The sequence below is a fragment of the Gymnoscopelus braueri genome, assembly GCF_963280865.1.
Source record: "Gymnoscopelus braueri genome assembly, chromosome: 24".
Taxonomy (NCBI): Eukaryota; Metazoa; Chordata; class Actinopteri; order Myctophiformes; family Myctophidae; genus Gymnoscopelus; species Gymnoscopelus braueri.
The window spans coordinates 21,345,804-21,368,720 of NC_137626.1; the positions used below are offsets into that span (position 1 = coordinate 21,345,804).

A 22,917-nucleotide genomic window follows, 5' to 3' on the forward strand; every position below is an offset into this window, starting at 1 on the left:
CATTCCATTTGGCACAACTGACTTTCCCGTCAGTGCTCCGAGTATTTTGTTCAGCAAAGCGTAAATCCTTTAGAATCAAATTCCGCTGGTCCCAGATACAGATTCTTATTTTTTCATTATAGCAATGTCGTCTCCACCTCCCCCGCAACGCCATGCCCAGTTATTCGTGAAGATGAGTGGAAAAAGTGTGGATCAAAGAGGAAAGATGGTATATCTGAAGAAGAAAAAAAAAAACAACACGACAGAAAAATGGCATCTCAATCCTCAACTGTGATTTGGGGCCATCGATGGACGTCACGTCAGACAGCTCTGCTTCAGTGCCAACAGGAGCAGTGACATTTTAACCCATTAAGGCCGGTCTGTGTGTAATTTTTTTATTTCTTTGGCTATTCAAAAATAGCAGATATACAAGCTCATAGCGCTGCGCCGAGTGCCGCGCTATGAGCTTGTAGATCTGCTATTTTTGAAAAATCGTGAAATATTGTGGCAAAATCTTGGATTAAATGTTTTTAAATTAACATTTGTAAAATATTTAGTTCCAGGAACCCCCAGAAACAAATATTTGAGAAAATAGCATATCTACAAGCTCATAGCGCGGCACTCGGTGCCGCGCTATGAGCTTGTATATTTGCTATTTTTTAATAGCCCAACAAAATCTAAAAAATGACACACAGATGCGTTCCCGGTCTTGAAGAGTTAATGACATCCCAGAATAAGGGAACCTGAACTGGCTCTCGTTTTGAGTGCCGGGTTTCAAACCTCAATCTCACTCTGCCTGCAAAAAGGCTCGTCAGAGGGTCGTTGGAGGCCGCTCACTCATCAGCTGGTCTCACTGGGGTCGAGAAATTGAGAGGAAGGATTCCCACGAGCGGTCGCCCCAAAACTCGTGGACGTGGCGTCGTTTTTTTTCTTGCGACAGCATCTTCCTGGCGTTTCTCTTCTGCGTTGACTAGACAGCTCATCTCCTCACGACCAACTGCTTAGTATTGAGGGACGCCAAATGCAAATCAAGAGAGCGGCGCGGTGGTTTTCAAACGGCGGTTTCCTGGTCTTCTCTCTGGATCATCTGATAATGCTGTCTGTTCTCCAGATAGGCCGCCAGCTCGGCATCCTGGGCCTTCTCGGCCCTGTTCTTCGGGGTGTCGCCCTGAGAGAAGGTACGATGAATGGAGGGAGAGAGAGAGAGAGAGAGAGAATTACAGTGTGAGACAGAGGAAAATAGATCTCTGATGTGAAAATGCCTTTTTTCTATCAATTACTCACCCCTGAAGCCTTGAATTCATGGATTTTTTTTGTTCCGTCTTGTCGAATTCCTGATCCAATATTCCAATATTTAATTAATTGAAGTAGATAAGAGGCCAAGGCAGACCTAAATTATATAAAATATATAAACTCCAAAACCTACTTGTTGTTAACTACTTGTACGAGCTCTTGTTTTATTGTTTTATTAAATCTTGTTTATTCGATACACTTATTTGTTTTTAGCTCTTGCTCATTTGATTTTCCTATTTGTCTCATCTGTTTAAGAAAGTAGGTAGCTGATATATTGCACTTTTACCTCAGCACTACGTATACTCTTAGTTGCTTGTTTTAGAAGAGAATGCACTTAAGACTTCTGGTGAGTAGTAGTTTCGTTCCCTACCTACAGTATGTTGAATGCACTTATTGTAAGTCGCTTTGGATAAAAGCGTCTGCTAAATGACTGTAATGTAATGTAATGTAAAACGACTACTACTGTCCAGGTTATAAGCAAATGTTTTAATTATAGTATTGCTCTAGTTAAGATTGGCCTCCTAGTATTTTACTTCGATCCAATATTGGAATATTGGATCAGGACGGTGACAAAAACAAAAAGGGGCATCATCATGGGGTGGGTAATTGATAGGAAAAAAGTCATTTTGTTTTGTGTGAACTACCCCTCTGAGATATTTTGCCAAATACACACGTGGCATTGTGTTCACTTCCATTGAGACCTGAGGCCGATTCTAGCTCATAGCGCTCAAGCGCTAAGTATAAAATGGCACAGATGCTTTCCCAGTTTCAATGGGTTAGACAGCTTAGCATTTATCGTGAGATTGATTGAACATATTGTTAGCAACCTGCTGCCAACAAGATCCTGGAAGTGAAAACTAAACAGAGCTATGTGGGCTACATTCAGAAGACGCTAAACGATCGTCCAGAAAGGACGTGCGCATTCAGACAGCAAAACAAATACTCCATTTAGCGTACGGAGCAGAAGGCTTTAGGATGGTGATACATAATACAATATAGAAAGTAAATAGATTCAGATCATGAATAAACAACAGGATGTGTGCATGAAAAGACTCAAATGTGTGTGCACATGGGCACGAGCACACACACTAATTGGTTCTTGTTTACACGAGGAGTGGACATTATGCTGAATCATTTCCAGAATCTCCCTCTAATTACTTCACCGCAAAAAAAACTCCATCGTGTGCATGTGTGTGCGCACGGGCATGTGCACGTTTTTTTGGTGGTACTCAGAATCAGCTTCACAATGAGAACTGATTTTAAATGACTGTGTGGGAAGGGGGGGGGAAGAGAGAGAGAGAGAGAGAGCGAGAGAGAGAGAGAGAGAGAGAGAGAGAGAGAGAGATTGATGAAAGAGGGTAGGCAGAGGAAATCAGGGCAGCAAATAAAGGGAATATGTCAAAGACAAGTGGGGAGAAGGAGAAAATAAAACAGAATGTAGAATGAAGGAGGTTTAATGGAGAGATAACTCAAGGCCAAAGAAGATGGACAGAGAGAGAGAGAGAGAGGGGAAAGCAAGATTTATGCTAAGCTTTATATCATCAAGGCCAGAGGGTGAAGGAAACGAGTGCTACCAATATCCTGCAGATTATATTCACCACTGAGAGGAGAGAGAGAGAGAGAGAGAGAGAGAGAGAGAGAGAGAGAGAGAGAGAGAGAGAGAGAGAGAGAAAATGAGGACAGACGGAGACAGAGAAAGGCAGAACGAGAAAGTGTAGAGTGTGTGTGTGTGTGTGTGTGTGTGTGTGTGTGTGTGTGTGTGTGTGTGTGTGTCCATGTGAAAGAGATAAACATAGAGAGAGACAGTAAAATAGAAAGACAGAACCATGAAGAGAGAGAGGGGGAGAGCGAGAGCATCAGAGAGAATGTCTACAGGTCTGGAGAGAGAGAGAGTTCATATCTGGAAGCACTTAATGAAACTCTACCACCTCCAACTGAGTGGAGATTTGTTTGCATCTCCGTGTGTACATGTACGTGTGTGTGTGTGTGTGTGTGTGTGTGTGTGTGTGTGTGTGTGTGTGTGTGTGTGTGTGTGTGTGTGTGTGTGTGTGTGTGTGTGTGTGTGTGTGTGTGTGTGTGTGTGTGTGTGTGTGTGAGAGTGTTTGTGTCCTTAGGCAAGACACCTGGTTGGAAATGTGTGCGTTGCAAACATCTCTAATTTGCTCATGGTGCTCTCTCTCTCTCTCTCTCTCTCTCTGTGGTTTTCTAGGCCATTACTGTACAGAGAACTCTGTTGAGCCTTGAGGTTTCTATCCCAACATGAAAGGTCTGCTGACGTGGATTTGAATCTCTATTTTAAAAAGGCTAAAAAAAATGATGTGACTCAGGGAACTTTTTTGTTTTAAGTTCTATATATCCATCATATTATATTTATCAAATTTGCTGGGTAGTAGCAGATCTGCAAGCTCGAGAAAAAAAAGTTAGAATATGAAGATAGGAGGTTTCTGCCCGACAGCAACGATATATATACAGGCCTGGAGCTCGCTCCCAACGCTCCGCCTCAAACATAGGCCTCGCCTAGTGTATGTCATTCTCGTGGACATCGTGATACCCACATACAGTACAGTACAGGTAGGCTATTGTCAAAATTCCTGTCTGTTACAATTGTTGTCATTTAAGCTGGTAACGTTAAACAAACAGCAGCTAGCTCTATGTCTTGTGTCTCTCTCCCTAAGCCCCCCCCTCTCCCCTCTCTCTTTCTCTATCTCTCTCTCTCTCTCTCCCCCGTCAAAAGCATCAGCTTCCGCGGCATTTTAAGCTGCGCCTCGAAATCCAACCTACCACTGGTTGTATGCGCAGCGAGTAGCGACGTTTCACTTGATGTTGTCCAATAAGAATTTAGAATCTCATTCTCAACCACAGCCAGCGCTGAGGAGAACATTGTGAAATCAAGTAGGCCAGTGTAGGCAGGGCCTCGAGGCCACTGTGGACGTGGGGCATCCAATTTTTCGAGGGGCACACGGCCAAACAGAGAGCCAGGGCCGCCGTGGCCGCCGTGAAATTCCTGCCCTGGATATCTTCTTTTTAGTCGGACCCCAGGGCTGGCTATGTGGGTTAAGTGACTGACTGACCCCCCATTGAACCTGACAAACCCAACACAGAAATGTGTGCTTTTTCCATCATCACACAGCCAGTCATGTTCAGGCCATTCATATTTTCCTGGGTGAGTTCACTGCAATCGCATTCACCGTCAACTAAGTGGACAGAAAGATGGAAAGCTTTTTTACAACAGACAAAACAGAGGCAGGACTCTGCAGTGCGCTCATTAGGGCCAATTGTGCGACGTGCGCTCAATTTCGTCTTAGTAAAAAGGTTTAATTAGTCCCATTTTCCTGCACAGTTAACCCCTAAAGAGTTGTTTCATCTGTGAATCTATATTATTATACTTAACATTGACCTTTTTTCCCTCTAAACCAAATCTCTTTGCCAAAAATAGCCGATCTACAAGCCCACAAACACTTGCACTCTATATACTTTGTTGACTGGAGTTGCTCAGCGGTCTATACTAGGCCTTTTATCCCTCTACACCAAATCTCTAGGCCGAAAACAGCCGATCTGCAAGCTGTGAGCTTTTAGGACAGAACGAAAGGTTGCAACGCGACAACGTTGTGAGCTTATACTGTAGATCTGCTATTTTCGCTGAATGTTTGCCCCAGAATAGGGATGCTAGAGTTCATGTGGTTAATGAGCTCTCCTCTGCCTGTTAGAGCGCGGATTTGCACCAATGTAGAAGCAGGAAATTCATTAGTTCATAGTTGGCATTGGACACACACAGTCCTGTCCACATACACAGTACACACATGTACTAGAACCCAACAGACGTTACATCACAGATGAGAGGGAAGTCGGTCCAATGTACTGCACTGTATTGTAACAAGTTATCTTATTGTAACATAACTTTAATCTCAAAGAGATTTGGTGTCGAGGGTGAAAAAAGGAGGAGGCCAAGTATAGACAGCCGGGATATCCCGGTCAAAGACTATATATATATATATATATATATATATATAGGGTTTGAAGTGGTCTTATGCCTAATTTATACTGTGCGAGACAACCCCTCTGAGCCACATTTCTTTTTTTACATAATTTGGAACGTCCTCAAAGGCTGTGAGCCACTTGGCACTCTAGAACACTGGGTCATTACTGTCTCACAGCTTTGATTGGTTGACTGGCCGGGGGATACAGAGCGCTCCGTGTTGCTCAAGGATATGAGCAATACATTTTTTGCCATGGACACGGGACACTTGTCACTGAGCTCTGTGTATTATTGAGTATGAAATGCCTTAGAGCTATGAGCCGGAGCTTGTCTTTTAACCCATTAAGACCGGACGCATACTGTGTTATTTTAGATTTTTTGCCATTATTCTATACTTTGGGCTATTCAAAAATAGCAGATGTACAAGCTCATAGAATAGATTGTAGATCTGCATTTTTTTTTATCCTAACAGTTTAAAAAAATATATATATATAATATCAGTGGTTCTCAAACTTTTTACATGTCAAGGACCTCCAAAACGATATGTATTTGTTCCAGGGACCCCCCCCCCCCCCCATCTCAAAATACTTTGTTCCAGGGACCCCCAGAAGCAGAGAGTTGAGTTAAAAATGTATATAATTTATATATTCAAAGATTTGCACACATTTTCAAGATTCTTAAAAAAAATTAGCAGATCTACAAGCTCATAATGATCGGTGGGTGGCGCGCAATGAGCTTGTATATCTGCTATTTTTGAATAGCCAAAGACATCTAAAAACGACACAGACGCGTTATACTTGGCTGCGTGCTGGTGTCGTACACCCTGAAAAGAGCCGATTTACAAGCTCCCAACCTGTCTTGCTGCCACGCGTTGCGAGCTTGTAAATCGGCTATGACCGAGAATAAATCACCCTTTCACACATTATGAACTAGGGCTAGGCTTTAGTCTCAGCTGATCTGATGATACCGGTGAGTCAGCGACCTTCTTGCTCTCCCAGGGCCGCCTTGAAAAGCAACTGCCTCGTTTATCTTTAGACAGCAGGGTAAACGAGGCAAAGCCTTAGCAGAGGAGTCTTTTTACGTTTATAGACGGGATCTGGGAATTCAGGAACCCGGGATGAGGGTGAGCAGACAGAGAGAGAGGGGACGTCTCTGAAGACGACTGTCGAAACGATTTGAACTAAACAAGAGAGAGTTGTCAGAAAGCTGTGAAAGCCCGCAGCCATTTTTTGGCATCATTTCCCTCAACTGTATAGTCACATCTCCACAAGCAAATGCTTTGGCATTCGCCTCCTTATTAGCTCGTAGACTAATCCTCTTTAACACATTCCCTGCCAGGTATTAATTAATTAATTATGTAGCTACTGCCAGGGTTTTTTACCTTATATTGACGATCTTTGCAGAGCCACGGGAGCCGTGACGTGCGCGTGCACGTAAACAAAGCATGTCTGGGGGATGGGGGAGGGTCTGATCTCTCCACCAGAGAAAGAAATGTGTAACTGCGATCGGCCATTTTGTTCCGGTCGGCAGTTGTATAACAGCCGTTTTCACCAAAAAGTGTGTTTTTCTAAAACTCATAAAGAAGGAGCGGACGGGAGTGTCATTCTTTGGGATGACGTCACATCTGTCCATTCCTTCTTTCAGTGTCCTAGGATCATTCCTAAGTTGCGTTAGAGCGCCCTCTTGTGGAATTTTCAAAAGAAAATGTTTTTTGAAAAGACGGAGATCTCCGTCAATGGCGGTCAACGGGTGGATTTGAAATGACGGAGCTCTCCGTCAATGGCAGGGAATGTATTAATTGGAAGTCTGATAAAGCACCCTCTTTTTCACAGTGGCTAAAAGAAGTTCCGTCTTTCCTACCTCTGGAGAAACGCGGATATGGAGTGTGTAGAGCCTGCAAAAACGTTGTATTAGCTATGAGTCCCTTTGCAGATTTTGTTGAAGGATTTTACTTTAATTAAACTGTTCATTTTATTTTTTACTCGATTTTATTTATTTATTTTGTCTGTGTCCGGCTAAGATACTGTTTGTGATGTGGAAAGTCCCTGTTGTATGGAGATGAAAAGAGGTGTCCATGCCTCTGCTTTAGATACCCCCCCTTCAGGTCATTCATTATTATCACCCATGAAGAGAGACTGCATCATTTTGTTCCAGGGACGCCCAGAAGGCTATTTTTGAATAGCCAAAGTATAAAAGGTTAAAGTGGTTAAAATGATTGTGATGCTATATTAACACATTTTGCTGGGGACCCCCTGGAACTCCTCCCTGGACCCCCTCCCCCCCTCCCACTTTGAGAACCAATGGGTTAGGTAAGCAATCTTACCTGTAAGTCTGTTTTCATCAGCGATGCTCCTGCTTCTACTAGGTAATGACAGATGGTCCTCTGACACATGGAGGCTGCCCTGTGGAGCACCGTCTCTCCACTACACACACACACACACACCACACACCACACACCACACACACACACAGTTAGTGGCAAATTATTGTATTTTCTTTTTTACTATTGTACACAATTTCACATTGTGTACACACAGCTTTGTATATTATTTTTAACAGGAAGTATAATCTTACTGTTGTTTTTCTGTGACGTCAAGCAAATCACTGGTAGCTGGTACAGACAGACAGACAGACAGAGACATTCAGTCAGTTGGTTAACCAATTTAACACTGGCATTACAAAAAATTTAATAGCAGATTTCTATGCTACTTTTAGAAAAAAATAAATGGTGGTAGAGTTTGTTCAATAGCTAAGAAATTAATAATGAACAGATCTGGGAGTAGTGGTTAAACTGTAAATAATGAATTCATTTACAGCATTTGATCCAAATAAGATAAAATAAAATCATATGATTTCCGGGTCAAATGTATCAACAGATTATCGCTCTGGCTCCAACAACATGGTCGTGGGTCATGTGGTTACCATTGTCCAGGATGTAGCGCACCGTCTCCTTGCTTCCTGTGTCGACGGCGTGGTGCAACAAACTGCGACCCGATTGGTCCAAGGCCGTCAAGTCCGCCCCCTTCAGGTGCAGCTCCTGCAGCTGTTGGTGAGGAGGAAGCACATGTTAACAGGTCACACAATTCAACCAAGTCCAGTAAAGGTTGAGAACCACTGGCCTATATGCATATCAAACGGCCATAGCTGAGTGGGTACAGAGGCAGTCTGGGAATCCGAAGGTTGCCGGTTCGAAACCTCAGCTCACCTCAGCTCACCCAGTCTACGTGTCCCTGAGCAAGACACGTACCCTCGCCAGCCCATCCACTGGGTTAAGCAGTAAAAGTAATTTACCCTACCCCCCCGGGAGCAGTAAATACTCCCTTTGCCATAAGGAACTGGAATTGGAGTCAATACTTGCAATGAGAGAGTCTCTGGTCAAGAAGGGTGGCGTGTCCAGCTTTAATTACCTTCCCTGGGGGTCTCCATTCAAAGCAAACTTCGAAATACTACAAAAATAATGATTCTCAAAATGCTTGCACAGGGGTTTGAAGAGTTTTCAGACAAAACTTTGGAACGAAGGAAGTGCTGAAACTATCGATTCTAACAGTAATGTGAACAGATTGTTTTATAATCTACTAAATCAATTAGTCTGATCAGCCACTTAAGTCCTATTCGTGCAATGGTATCATGCACAAATACGGAAAAATCACAACGCACGGGCTAGTTTAGATTTATTATGCACGGTAAATATTATTTAAAAAAAAACATATTATTAATTAAATCGATTAGTTTGATTAACTGTTGTAGCCCCGAGGGAAGCATGTGACGTGGTCACTGCACAGCAGTGTCTCACCACTCACCAGCTTGTGGTCCTTGCTCTTCACGCACTCCACCAACATCTCTGGAGACACTAGGACAGACAGACAGACACAGACAGACAGACGCAGAGACGGAGAACGACAGAACATACCGTTAAATATGTAAAAATCGATATGCAAACGGATAATGTATCTTTTACAAAACTATTAATAGCCCATGTTTTTCCCTTGAGGGTACAATAAATTAGGTTTAGTATCGGACTGGGGCCCGTCTTTTATTAGCCCTTATTAAGATGTAGTTCAATGTTATTGATCTGTGAGGCTTTATTGAGCCTAAAAGGACCCTTTACACTAATCACTATAACTATAAAGATATTGTTTTAAAAATCATTCTAAGTCAAGTGGATGGCACAGTTCCACACCACAACTATAACAAAAAAGACAATGGTGAACAATATAGTTAAAGTTATCATTATAGTTATAGTGCTTGGTGTGAATAGCCCTTAATTGATTACATTTTTAAAGTGGTCTTTGGCAATGTTATATAACACTAATATATATGTATTTCTTACTATACTACTAGTGGTAAACATCAACATAAAATGACACCTCGATTAGCACTTTAGCAGCACAGAAATCAGTTCCCAATCAGTTGAAAACCAGGTGAATAAGGACTTAAATAAATCATATCGGGTGCGACAAAGCGTCGACAGCATGCCGATGCAAAGGTCAGAGTTCACATGCGTTGGCCTCTGACCTGTGAAATCTGCACGTCCCGTAAGAAGCATCATTTTGTGCTGAGTCATTGATTCTGACCGTGTCCCTTCACTCGGTTTGTGTTCGATAACACCAGGGGATTAAATGGACCATTAGGGGCCGTGTACACCATTGGTTCTCAAAGTGGGGTCCGGGGACCCCCAGGGGTCCTTGGGGGGGGGGGGGTAAATTGGTGCAAATATTTGAATATATATATTTTTAAAGCAAACATTTGAAACTAAAATCTTTGCTTCTGAATATTTTGAGATGGGGGTCCGTGGCCAAATACATATTTTGGGGGTCCTTGACATGAAAAAGTTTGAGAACCACTGGTGCTGGTGTACACAGAGAAGGCCTTTTGGGCAGAGGAGCGCTTTGAATATCATGTCCATAGGGCTGGCACACAGCGTGATGCCCGCACTGTTCCAACCTGGTAACCACTGAGGCGCTCACTACTCACACGTCCTAAGTTATTAGCACAAATAGCTTAGCTCAGTGGTTCTCAAACTTATTTTGTGCCAAGGACCCCCAAATTGATTTATGTATTTGGCCGCAGAACCCCATCTGAAAAGGTTTTGTGCCAGATTTATGTTAAACTTATTCAAACGTTTCCAAAAAATAGCAGATGTACAGGTGCTTGTGCCACGCTGTGAGCTTGTACATCTGCTCTCTTTGAACATTTTTTAAAAATCTTGAAAGTGTGAGAACTACTGATTCAGAAGGCATTTGTAGAATCGGCCTCAGGTCTTGCATTAAGTGATACATGATGTATTACAGTATAAGTAAAGCTAGCCAGCAGCATATCAAGTTATTAAAATCAACACATCTATTATTACAATTGAGAGATCGTCTCACTTCCGGTGGTGCGACTGAAGGCACCTGAAGGCATTTTTAATCATTTGTTTCGGCGAAATAACCACAATAACATCTCACATGTCACTACAACACCAGTCACAACGTGCGCAATTCATTCACGCAGTTATTCGTCCACTTTTCATTGCTCAACACACATTTGCCCCCTCACACCATAATTAAATCCGTCCAACACAAAATTCCCCACACATTACCGACACACCGGAAGGTGAGACCTTTTAGGAGCCTCAAAGACGTTGCCAGGTTGCGCGACAGTAATACGCAATCCGCTCCGTGATTTTTCCTCCGGAAGACAAAAGGCCAGCAACAAGCCACCAGGTTGATGCCAAAAACACCACAGATGGGGACAGACACGCTGGATCTATATAAATAACATACCTATGCCTATGGACCTTTCAATATATTCTACATATACATGTTATATATTATTAAACGCACTTTCTCTAACCAATTTACACCCACTTCACGCTTACAACTCCTGGACATGGCAACGTCGCTCATCGTTCTGTGATTGACAGCAAAAGTTGGCCAATCAGGTGGCGAGTTCGCAGCCTGACAAAAGACGAACGGCAGCCATTGTTGGTTGTGCGAGTGCCTTCACTTCTTATTTTCGCTTATTAAACGCTCTCAAACTTCTTCTTTGAGGCAAGGAATTCACTTATAACATATCGTTTGGATAGAATTCAGTTGTTTCACTTCATATGTGTGGTCAATTAATCATGACAGAGCCTATTTAAAAATAAAAATTCAGAGAACCGGCAGGGTCGAACAGTCACACGCATGTATCCGAATAAGTCAACCTATTTTGCCAATAGCCATCTCAAAAGTCCCGCTGCGTCATGGCTGTCCCCCCCGCCCCACCCCCACCACACACACACACACACACACACACACACACACAGGGAGAGAGAGGGAGGGTGGGAGAGAGAAAATAGTCAGCCAAACAGCGAGAGATAATTTTCGCTGACGGACAGACACAGACAGAGAGACAGAGAGGGAGAGAGAGAGAGGAAGAGAGGGAGGGAGGGAAAGACAAAATAAGCGAGCCCTCGCTTATTTTTGCGCGGACGTAATTTTTTTGTCATTGTGGTGAATGTTTGCTGCTGATGTTTGTTGTGTGAAGCTTAATGTCAGAGTGTTTGTGTTGGAGCGCCTCAGTGCGGCTGCTGAGTTCATGTGCAACATCTTGCATGCGTGGCTGTGTTCACAGTTTTCCTTCGCCGTGTCTGTAGGTCACGGCCTGGAGACCCCAGGGTCTCCAGGGACCCCTAAGGGGGGGGGGGGGGGGAGGGGCGATCCTCTGTTTTTTTTTATATCCCATGATTTTGTACCCCCAAACGACATTTTCTTTGGCGGGGTTAGGGGGGGGGGGGGTACTAGAACTTCTAGTTAATTACAATCCAATAATATGGTAGTGAAATGATTACAAGACATGTACTTGTAGCAGAGTATTTCTACATGGTGGTATTGCTTCTTTTACTTAAGTAAAGAATCTGAGCACTTTCTCCACCACTGCATTTAACGGCATGCAATGTTGCTAGTGTCCGTATTGTTTAGCATGGAACAATATAAAGACCTTGGTCATTGTCTTCTCCTCCGGAACAACAACAATGCTGCTAGCAGCGCTGCTAAGAGACAGTGAAACATGTGGCATCACAGCACCTTGGTTCAGTGCCATGTGACAAGAACATTTGTGGGCACCTCATCATTGTGGTTCTCACACTTTTCCAGGTCAAGGATAGTTGACGATGAATTGTCGCGCTAATAATTGCGATTAACAATTTAATTGCGTTTTTGGCATTGAGTATTGGAGCGTATGAATAAATATTCATACGCATATTTCAGTTATTTGACATATCTGCCCTGTGCATTATACAAAGAAATCACTGACATATTTATATATTTTATAGTTTAAAAAAGGTAAAAATCGCAGAAATAGCTGATCTACAAGGTTACGAATCACAAAGTAACTCATTGTAAGCTTGTAGAGCTTGTAGATCTGCCATTTCTGCTTTTTTTATGATGAAAATGTATTGACAATGGAAGCGATTATGACGAAATAATTGCGATTATCTCAAATAATTGCGATTAGATGATTATGTAATAATTGTGACAGGCCTAGTCAAGGACCCCCAAATAAAAATGTATTTGGCCATGGACCCCCATCTGAAGACAGTTTGTGCCATTAGGACCCCTATGCAAGATTTGTGTTGCTAAAATGTTTCAAAACATCTTCCCAATTATTCCCCAAAGAAAATTAAAAAAATGATTTTGACGGTATATTAATTTTTCCTGGGGACCCCCTGGAACCCCCCCCCCCCCCCCCCGGACCCCACTTTGAGAACCATTGATTTAGAGAAGACTGATGACACATAACGGAATCGAAGGCAGAGAGGGGGAAGAACATGCAACACAGGTCTGTGGAATCGAACCTAGGTGGAGATATATTGTTTGCTAAGTTTAATCTGCCAGGGGGGGTAGTTGGAAATCCATGCCTTTGCTCTGGTCAATAATTTTTATGTCCGGTGGGATAGGTTTTATCCCGGCTTCTGGTCAGACAGAATTCAATACACACATTTCCTTTTTGAATGCTAACCAATATGTTTGATATTTATGTTTGATTAACCCTGGCAACCCCATTTTTCAAAAATAATTCAACATCCCCCCGCAGACAGTGTGTGTGCAGTCTGCGCACTGAGCACGTACTGTATAGAAGAAGATACACTGCGTAAATTATTACTAGGCCAGTATTGATGATATTCAATTCTAATGTATAATTACTTTAAAATTATAGACCTACTGCACATGCAGTTACTGTAGGTAAAAAAAACAGAAAACTATTAATTCATTCAGCCATGAGCTTTCTGAACCAACCTCACACCATGGTAGATGGGGACATGTGTATCATTGTGTATGAATGTTTTATGTGCACCGGCTGTTTGTGTTTGCCTCTGTGTGTGTAATGTATGTGCGTCTGCCACACCCTGTCAGATTGTCGGTAGACAGCCGGTCCCCTGTGTCCCAGTTTTCCAGCTGTCACAAAGCGATCTTATAACCTTGTTTCCTTGGGAGTTTTTATACTTTTTAAAGTAATTTGTTCCGTTACAGGATTACCTACCTAGAAAGGTAACTCGTTAGATTACTTTTAGATTACTTTTGCGTTACCAACAATTGAAACCAATTTGTGATTTCTTGTACAAGTTGCTATATTTCACAGAGGGAGAGTAGGCTACTCAATGGGCCTACTGTACATTTATTGACTGTATCATTGCATAGGCTATAGTCTGCGGTCCAAAATCTTTAACTCCGACTCTTAACTGAAGTCTAATAACAGGAATGACACTCGCAAAATCCCCTTTTACCATTATGTTTGGTAAATCAAGAGTGCAGCCCACCAGAGTGGCCACAAGTGTTGTGGTGCTTTGGCTTGGAGATGCTTCTTCTACCTTGCGTGACGTTTCAAGCCTCATGGCTCTTCCTCAGAGCCACTAAACTCGAAGTGTCAGCGTCACGCTATGAGCTGGTAATAAAGCTTTAAACTTTTGGAGCATGACCCTGTGTGCGGACACTATTTTTCGTTTTTGTTAGCTTCTACCCTGCAACTGGCCTTTAAATTCAATCCGGGAATGCATCTGTGTCACTTTAGATGTCTTTGGCTATTCAAAAATAGCAGATCTACAAGCTCATATAAGCTTGCTATTTTTGAAAACAAATCGTGAAAATGTGTGCAAATATATATGCATTTTTAACTCAAATATTCTGGGGTCCCTGGAACAAATTATTTTGAGATGGAGGGGTACGGGGCCAAATACATATCATTTTGGGGGTCCTTGATATGAAAAAAGTTTGAGAAACAATGATATTATAGCAACATAAGTAAAAAAAAAAAAAAAAACTATTAGGATTTAAAAGACATTTGTAGAATCCCCAGAAGCAAAGATTTGACTATAGCAGATCTACAAGCTCGTAGCATGAGCTTGTAGATCTGCTATTTTTGAATAGCCCAAAGTATGAAACAATGGTTATTGCAAAAAATCTAAAATGACACGGTATGCGTTCCAAGATTGAATGGGTTAAATGTTGGATGTGCGTGTGATTTTCTGCTCGTTTATCCCACTCGCAATACACTCACGGCCCACTGGCTGGGAATTACTGTTCTATATAAAGATGACTTGACTTGTCTAGTGATGATGTCAGCAGGCTGTCCCTTAATGGACGTCTACACCTGTTCCAAACACTCCCAGAATGACTCACTTTGGGTGAGTGTGAGCGGGCGCACTTCACACCCTCAACACTGTAATGTATATTGTCTCATAATATAACCCAAACTTACTTTTCAGGATTAAAATTCAAAAGTAGCATAAGTAGCTTGCAGATCTACTACTTTTGACGCTTTTGTGTGCCGCTGTAGTATGATCAAGTAGGGGCATTAATTTACGAATAAACACAAAAAGTTTAAATATGACGATAAGAGGTTTCTGCCCCGACAGCAACGATATAAAGATTTATGGAAACTGACTGGCAAAGGGGAAACTAATTAAATATTTTACAGGGGATTGAAAATGCAAAGTCGTTCTAATTGAGCACAAATGAGTCGTGTCCCATCAGCGACTGTGGGATAATGGAGAATCATAATAGGCTGAGTTTCGGCCACAGAAATAAACAGCCAGTAAAAGCACATCAACTGGCTGTTTGCAGCAGAGACACGGAGTCAAGTCAGTCAGTTAAATGAGTGGTTCTAAACCCAGGGAACGCTATGAGCTTGTATATCTGCTATTTTTGAATAGCCAAAGAAATCTTAAAATGACACAGATGCGTTCCCGGTCTTAATGGGTTAAAAGTGAGGTCCGGGTCCTTCTTGAAGGCGTTCCACGGGCTCGCCAGCAAAATTTGTCATAGCATCAAAACATATTTAACCACTTTATCCCTATTTTATACTTTGACTATTTGAAAATAGACGATCAATAAGAGCACAGAGCTTGTAGATTTGCCATTTCGGGAAAAAGGATCTAAAATGTTGTGATTTGGGGAATTTTAACATCACAAATCTTCTCTTATGGCAGTCCCTGGCACAATTTTTTTTCAAATGGATGTCCATGGGCCAAATGTACGGTATGTCAACTTGACAATGACACCGTTTGAGAACCACTGAGATCATCTACTATTACACCCCCAAATTACTGCCCTCAAAACGCGGCGCGAAGCAACATCAACTTTTTAAACTTATTTTTATTTATTTATTCATTTATTTTCATTTTCCTCTCCTTTCCAATTAGCCCCCACTTTGAAAAGCTCTGAGTCAGAGGATGCCAGACGCTCGCTCCCCTCTGGCCTGACAGAAGTGGATCCAGGCTGTGCTTTGTGGTAAAGCCTGTGGGACCGAGGCTCATGTGGACTGCAAGAGGGGGTTGACAAACGTAAGCGGAACACGTCCACGTTGTCAGGACCGTAAAAATGAAACCTAATACATCATAGGAAAGCAAATAGCCTTTGTCAGCTTCATCATCATAGCTACCATCACCTCTATCCCTGCAACAACAACAAAAAAGGCATTCAGCCAAAAGATGAAACGTGACAAAAATGCAGCGGCGGAAGGAGTACTCAGTAACTTAAGTAAAAGTAGACAATGTAGAAATACTCTGTTACTAAGGCCTATATACTGTATATTTAAAAATAATCTTGAGTAATAGTACAAAAGTATTGGCATCAAGATATACTTACCAAAGTAAAAGTACTCAATTCTTTTGTGTGTGAAAATAGCAGATCTATTATCTTACAACACACTAAAAAAAAGTACGATATAGTATTTGCTTCCGAGATGTAGTGGAGTATAAGCATTAAGTATTGCAAAATGGAAATACTCAAGTAAAGTAAAAGTACCTCAAGGCTGTACTTAAGTTCAGTACTTGAGTAAATGTACTTAGTTACTGTCCACCACCAATGGACGTGACAAACATGATGTCATTATGGTCTGGGTTGCTCTGGTTGAGCTGTGAACATCCCTGAAGACAGACCAGACTATGACATGAATACTTATTAGTTTGACCTCAATACACTCTTTGTGAATCTGTCTGTCTGTTTCTCTTCCAATAGTTGAGGCCTAATCCAATTATGTTAGGCTGTGCATGTGCATGTGTGCGTGTGCGTGTGTGCGTGTATGTTTATGCCCATGCACACACGTTAATAGACTGTGAAATCCTCCAAGAGGTTTTATGGCTGCAAGACAAGAGAAAAACAAACACGCACAGCGCACACACGCACGCACCTACGCACATGCACGCCAAAGGGAAACAACAGCCACAGCTCATTGTGACGTACATATTCATGTACACACATACCGGAAAACACACTCACTCCTGCAAACATGAACATGTTTGCATAGAAAACACAACATAGAAAGACAGAAAAAAAGGCAATATACAGTAGAAGAGTAGAGGAAAGGAGAATAGAATAGAGAAGAGAAGAGAAAAGAGGAGATCTGAGTTGAGGAGAAGCTCCCAGAAGTATTTCGTCAAGAAATACACTACAGTACAACTTGGACTCCAATCCTTGAGGGGGAATTACAACACACACACACACATACATATGTCACTTGCTCTGTTGAACTCTACAGTGTGATGAAGTCGACCTGGCTGACCTCCCTCCAGTGCTGTGTGTGAGCGTAGTGTACAGTGTGTCAGAATCCTCCTCCGCAAGGAGAGTGCCAAGTACATGTGTGCGATGAGAGAGAATTTCTCTTTCTTTCTCTCCCTCCAAGTTTCTTTCTCTCCCTCCCTGACAGAAGCTAAGTACTACTTGGCTTCTGTCAAAATCCAAAGTAATAAAAACTAGCAGCAGGTGGCAGAAGAAGTTGGGCTTTGAAATGTAATTAAATCTTTTATATGCGTGTCCAACTTACTGAAACATTTCAGCTTCGATTGGCCAGAGCCTAACTAATTCCCTTTACAAGTGTCTGGGAGTGTTACCTTTCTCTGTCTCTCTGCCCGCTCCGCTGTTTGCCTGGTTCTTTTCCTGCCTGGAGATAGAATCAGAGAGGGAGAGGGAGAGAGAGAGAGAGAAACGGGGGAAGAATCATGAGACGGTTAACCACATGAACCGTAGCATCCCAAAAATAGGTGAACAATCGGCAAAAATGGCATAGATCAGCTATTTTCAGTGATGATATTTGATGTAGAGGAGAAAAATGTTTAACCTTGCAATGATCTTTAGTGTTAGATTTCCTATCTCATGTCTCTGGAAGTAGGATGTGCATATCTTATTAAAATTAATGGAACTGCTTCCTCAAAAATCAAAAATGGTATGTTTTAGAAAAGTGGTCTGCATTCATGTCAGGGATAGAGTGAGTCATAGTCAACAGACTAAATGTAAAGTAGACTGAACTTTCAGAGACAAAGAGAGAGAGAAAGACAAAGAGAGCACAGAAATAAAAGTAAAAGTAATTGCTACTGAGAGAGAGAGAGAGTTCTATGTCTGAAGAGGGATTTCCGATGTGATTTGTAGACTTGTAGATTTCCCAGTGCGGCGCAAAGTACAAAACATCCTCGCTCAACCTCAGCCCAACTGTTGACCATTATCTTCTTGCTGGGAGAACTGTGTGCATCTAAATTTCACTGAAATTGTTCCCGTGTGCAGCGAAAAGCAAAGCACCCATCAATCCTCAACAGTTCCCAGCAATGACGTCAGAGGTAGCCAATCAGGCTCCGATCCAATCCGCTCAAGATGGGATCCAAACCCCCCCCTGGCACTAACTTCTTCCACATTTTCAGATGCAAGGGGAGTGTTAGACCGTTTGTAACCGGAAGATTGGGGAGAGAAAGAATATAATGCAATATAATGGTAAATGCAATGTAATGGTTTAGTCAAGCTCCAGCCATGGCAATAAGAGGGGGAGGGTCAAAACTGAAAGAGAAATAAACTCTAATTTGACAGGCATACTGTACAAACTAAAATGTGGTTTTAATGTACTCAAAAACGAATAATGACTTCAGTAAACAAAATACATCTCTCTCATGTGCTCACTTAACATTGTCCATTTTCTCAACCGGTCCCAAAGCTCCAGAATCCACCAAAACAAAATATCAATTAAGAAAACAAATATTCTTTACTTGTCCATGTAGAAGAAGGGGGAAGAGACAAAAAGCAAAGAGTGCCCACATAAAAGCAATAACAGAAACAATAGACATAATTGGACTTATGCCACACACAAAAGCAATAAGAGAAAACAACAAAATAATTGTCCAATTATTATAGTTAGTTATCAACGGTCCTGAAAATTAACAAGATGAACCACAGCATCCCTATTCTGGGCATGTCATAATAGCAGAGCATTTGGCGAAGCAATGTACATTGTGAGCTTGTACATCGACTATTTTCAGCAAAGAGATTTGGTGTGGAGGGTAAAAAACGAGGGTGCCAAGTACAGACCCCCCGGGGACCCCAGTCAATGAAGTATAGGGTTTAAAGAGGTTAAAACCCAAACCTCATCGACTCAAGTGAGTTGAAGCTTGAACCAATACAATACTGTAACCCAGTTTTGTACAAATATGAATGGATATGTGTACAGGTAAATTGATATTTGGAATGTTGCATTATCTGCATAATGTTGCAGTTTAGTTTACTAGAGGTTCAGGCCGCTATACTCACATCTGGAAATCGGGCTGGTACGCGGCCCTCACACCTACGACGCACCGGCTATCTGAATCGTGACTACGTGGTTTGTTTGGGATTTTCTTTGTCTGATGGGTCTGTCATGCTGACTGTGACAGAATGACATCAGACCCAAACAAACGCCATATTTGGGTGTAGCTGTACAGGGAACTCTATATATGGTTATGTCTGAGTCATAGTGAACTCTATATATGGTTATGTCTGAGTCATAGTGAACTCTATATATGGTTATGTCTGCGTCATTGTGACAGTAGTCTTGCATAGCCAGACAATATTCCACAATTTCCGAATGCTATAGAGTCTGGAACTACACATCCAGAAAGCTGAGGAAGGAAGCTGTCATCTGTTCGTCATTTCCGTTCACCTTCATTTTGTTTTTGAACTTCAATTTCTGACAAGCAGCAAGCTATATAGGCTTCGATTATTTTTACTTATATTAGGACAGATTTGCGCGACTGTAAAGACAAAACGGAAGCGGGGAGGAGGCGCCACATCCTCTGTACCTCTGGATTATTTTCAGAGCTTCCGTGCTCCAGACTGTATGACGGAAGCATGGATTAAAGCAAAATAAAATCGCATGACCAAGTCCTAATGTGCGATTTGTGCAACAGTATGAAAGGCGCACACACACACACACACACACACACACACACACACACACACACACACACACACACACACACACACACACACACACACACACACACACACACACACACACACACACACACACACACACACACACACACACACACACACACACACACACACACACACACACACACAGTAAAATGATGATGTTTTAGTCATATTGGTCCTGCTGTCAACCAGGTCTTAGAAATCACAGATTGAGGCTTTAACCTTTGCTTTTATATGAAATATCCGAAACCATTAAGATTTTATGGAAGAGGCTTCTGAACATATAGCTAGTTTGACCATGCTCTAATCTTAAAATAATAAGCAAAAATAGACGAATTGAGAGGTAGTAGACGGGCTATTTTCGCTGCACAACATGCTTCCATAGAAGAGCATTATGTGGAATGTAAATGACTGAAAACAGTCGTGGCGACTGAGAACTTTAATCCATGCGGAAGCATTTGAAAATTGTGAGAGGCAACAGTCTGGCTCGCAAGACTATAGTGACGCGGCAGCAATATAGGATAAGATGAGTTTATAAATTAAAAGTGTCATTTAACCAAATCCAGATGAAGATTCATCACCTTAATAGTGCCTTCGGTAAAAAATAAATTCCACTCATCACGCCATAATTTAACTATCCGACGGGCTGAAACTGACAACTCTAATTGTGCTAATGTACACCCTAAACTTATGTGACCCTGTTAGCAGCAACATGCAATGAAGTATTGGCCCCGAGCCAGCAGAATGTCTGTTTTTAGCTCGAGATCTGCTAAATGTTTGCACGATTTAGTCACAGTTACCAGTTTTCAGTTTCTATGCTCCATGTAGCAGAGGATTAGTTCTGAAGTGTTGGACTCAAAGTCCAGCCAGAAACGATTTCAAAATGTTGCAGAGACTTTTGACAGGAATTGTCACCGGTTCAAATCCCCAGACCTGCTGATGGAAATGGAGAGGGAGATCACTTTGAGATGCTATAGGACACACATCTGCCCTATATTCGTAAAGCTCTGAGATTTAAATAGAGTTTGTATATTTGCCAATAACATAAGGGGAAATAATTTTTTGTCCTGGCTCTTTTTGATTGGTCGTTCTTCTTAACTCTTTGACTGCGGACGACGCGATAACGCGTCAAGTGCTACTTTGTCCAGTTGGCCGTCGACGCGCTCGACGCGCTGGACGCGCGTTCATTGTTTAATCTCTGATTGCGCTATGCTGCTTAATATTCAATGTTATTCTCGAGTTCCACTTACTTCACGGACATCTGCATCCGGTTCCATGACCTGGATTCCGTTTCCGGTTTTTGATTCTTTTCCCCAGTCATTTTCGTCCAAAATAGGTAAATAAACGGGTTTTCACACGGTATAACGGACAAACGGAACGGTTCTCTTCTATAATCTATGGTCTGGGTGACGATCAGTCATCGCCGTCGTATATCACAACGTAATTTTCGCCGATCAAAACAATGGGGGGGACGTCACATCCGTTTTCATGTTTTTCCTTGTCTAATCTATGAAGAAGGGTGAGAGAGACCCAACGACATGATCAAGTTGTCATGTGCTGCGCTCTAGTGGCGGATTTGTGCTGGGTCTTTACATTATGTGTCCTTAAATTATTTTCATGAGAAAAATTCAAAATATAAAAATAAAAAAACACGAAAATTGCTGGCACTGGGGGAGTACTTTATGAAAATACTCTGGCAGTCAAAGAGTTAATGGGCAAATGTATTAATTTGGAAAAATCAAACCAGAAACAGTTCTCGTCTTTTAATTAAGGCCTCTCTGCTAAATAGATAAATTGTTTCATGTTAATTGCATTTGGATGACGTGGCGCACACACAATGCAGTGATTGCCAAATGGAACGTGTCTGGCCTGCTGCTTGCAAACCAAACTCATTTCACACAGTAGCTTTCCTATGGCTTGTGTTTTAGCCCCTAGTGCCCCTATTCTGGGGTGAACATTGAGCCAAAATAGCCAATCTACAAGCTCAGATCGCCTATTTTCGATATTTGGTGTAGAGGGGAAAAAGGGGGGTGGGGAGAATAGACCCCCGGGGGACTCTGGTCAAACAAGTATATCGTTGCAGTCGGGCAGAAACCTCCCATCTCCATATTTTAACGTTTCGCGTTTTTTTCCGTAAATTAACGCCCTACTTGATCATACTAGAGCGTCACACAAAAGTATAGCATATTTACAAGCTCTAAACGAGGCGGGAACTGACGCGTTTTGAGCTCGTCGAACAGCTACTTTTGCCCTTTTTTTTGGTTTGAAACCTGAAAAGTAACCGTTTCCACCCGACAGAGACGATATAGTCCAGCGAGCATAACGGCCCTTCAGAGCGCCATACTGCAGCTAGAGTAACAGCCAACCCATTCCTACAGACTTTAGCACAAACTGTTGGGACTAATTGGTGGGCGAAGAATATTATGAATTCAACGGACTAATGGCTGCTGGTGTGCATGTGATGTGAGGAAATCACACCAGGAAGAAGATCCGCGCGCACGCACGCACGCACGCACGCACGCACGCACACACACACACACACACACACACACACACACACACACACACACACACACACACACACACACACACACACACACACACACACACACACACACACACACACACACACACACACACACACACACACACACACACACACACACACACACACACACACACACAGTACTTTGTTCTTCATGTCTCTCTCTCACACACACACACAATCTTTGAGAGCAATCCAGTATGACCACAGACTTCCACTGATGTTGTCCAATGGGTATCTCCGCAGGGGCTTCATTAAGGCTTGTGGAGGATCTCAGAGCAAAATGGCTAAGCAGAACCACATTCAACAGTACTTTGGAACTCCGTGAAGCCATTAAAGGAAACAGAAAAACTTGGGTGGATGGGATTTTTTTTTCTAAGGAGATGAATAACTGGCCACGTCTCCAATGTGTTCCTCTGCTACTGACTCTA

At 42.3% G+C, this 22,917-nt stretch overlaps 1 protein-coding gene across 2 annotated transcripts in view; it reads right to left on the minus strand.

Annotated features, from left to right (window-relative positions):
* Window positions 1-649: 649 nt before the first annotated feature.
* Window positions 650-22,917, minus strand: part of dgkza (diacylglycerol kinase, zeta a) — a 90,499-nt gene continuing 68,231 nt past the window's right edge. For both annotated transcript variants that reach the window (XM_080422680.1, XM_080422679.1), the window contains 6 exons: window positions 17,601-17,650; window positions 9,049-9,098; window positions 8,171-8,291; window positions 7,823-7,859; window positions 7,572-7,671; window positions 650-1,147 (listed from right to left, as the gene is read on the minus strand). In XM_080422680.1, the coding sequence (XP_080278806.1) occupies window positions 1,031-1,147; window positions 7,572-7,671; window positions 7,823-7,859; window positions 8,171-8,291; window positions 9,049-9,098; window positions 17,601-17,650 (475 nt within the window). In that variant the 3' untranslated portion in view covers window positions 650-1,030. The remainder of the gene's footprint in view (window positions 1,148-7,571; window positions 7,672-7,822; window positions 7,860-8,170; window positions 8,292-9,048; window positions 9,099-17,600; window positions 17,651-22,917) is intronic.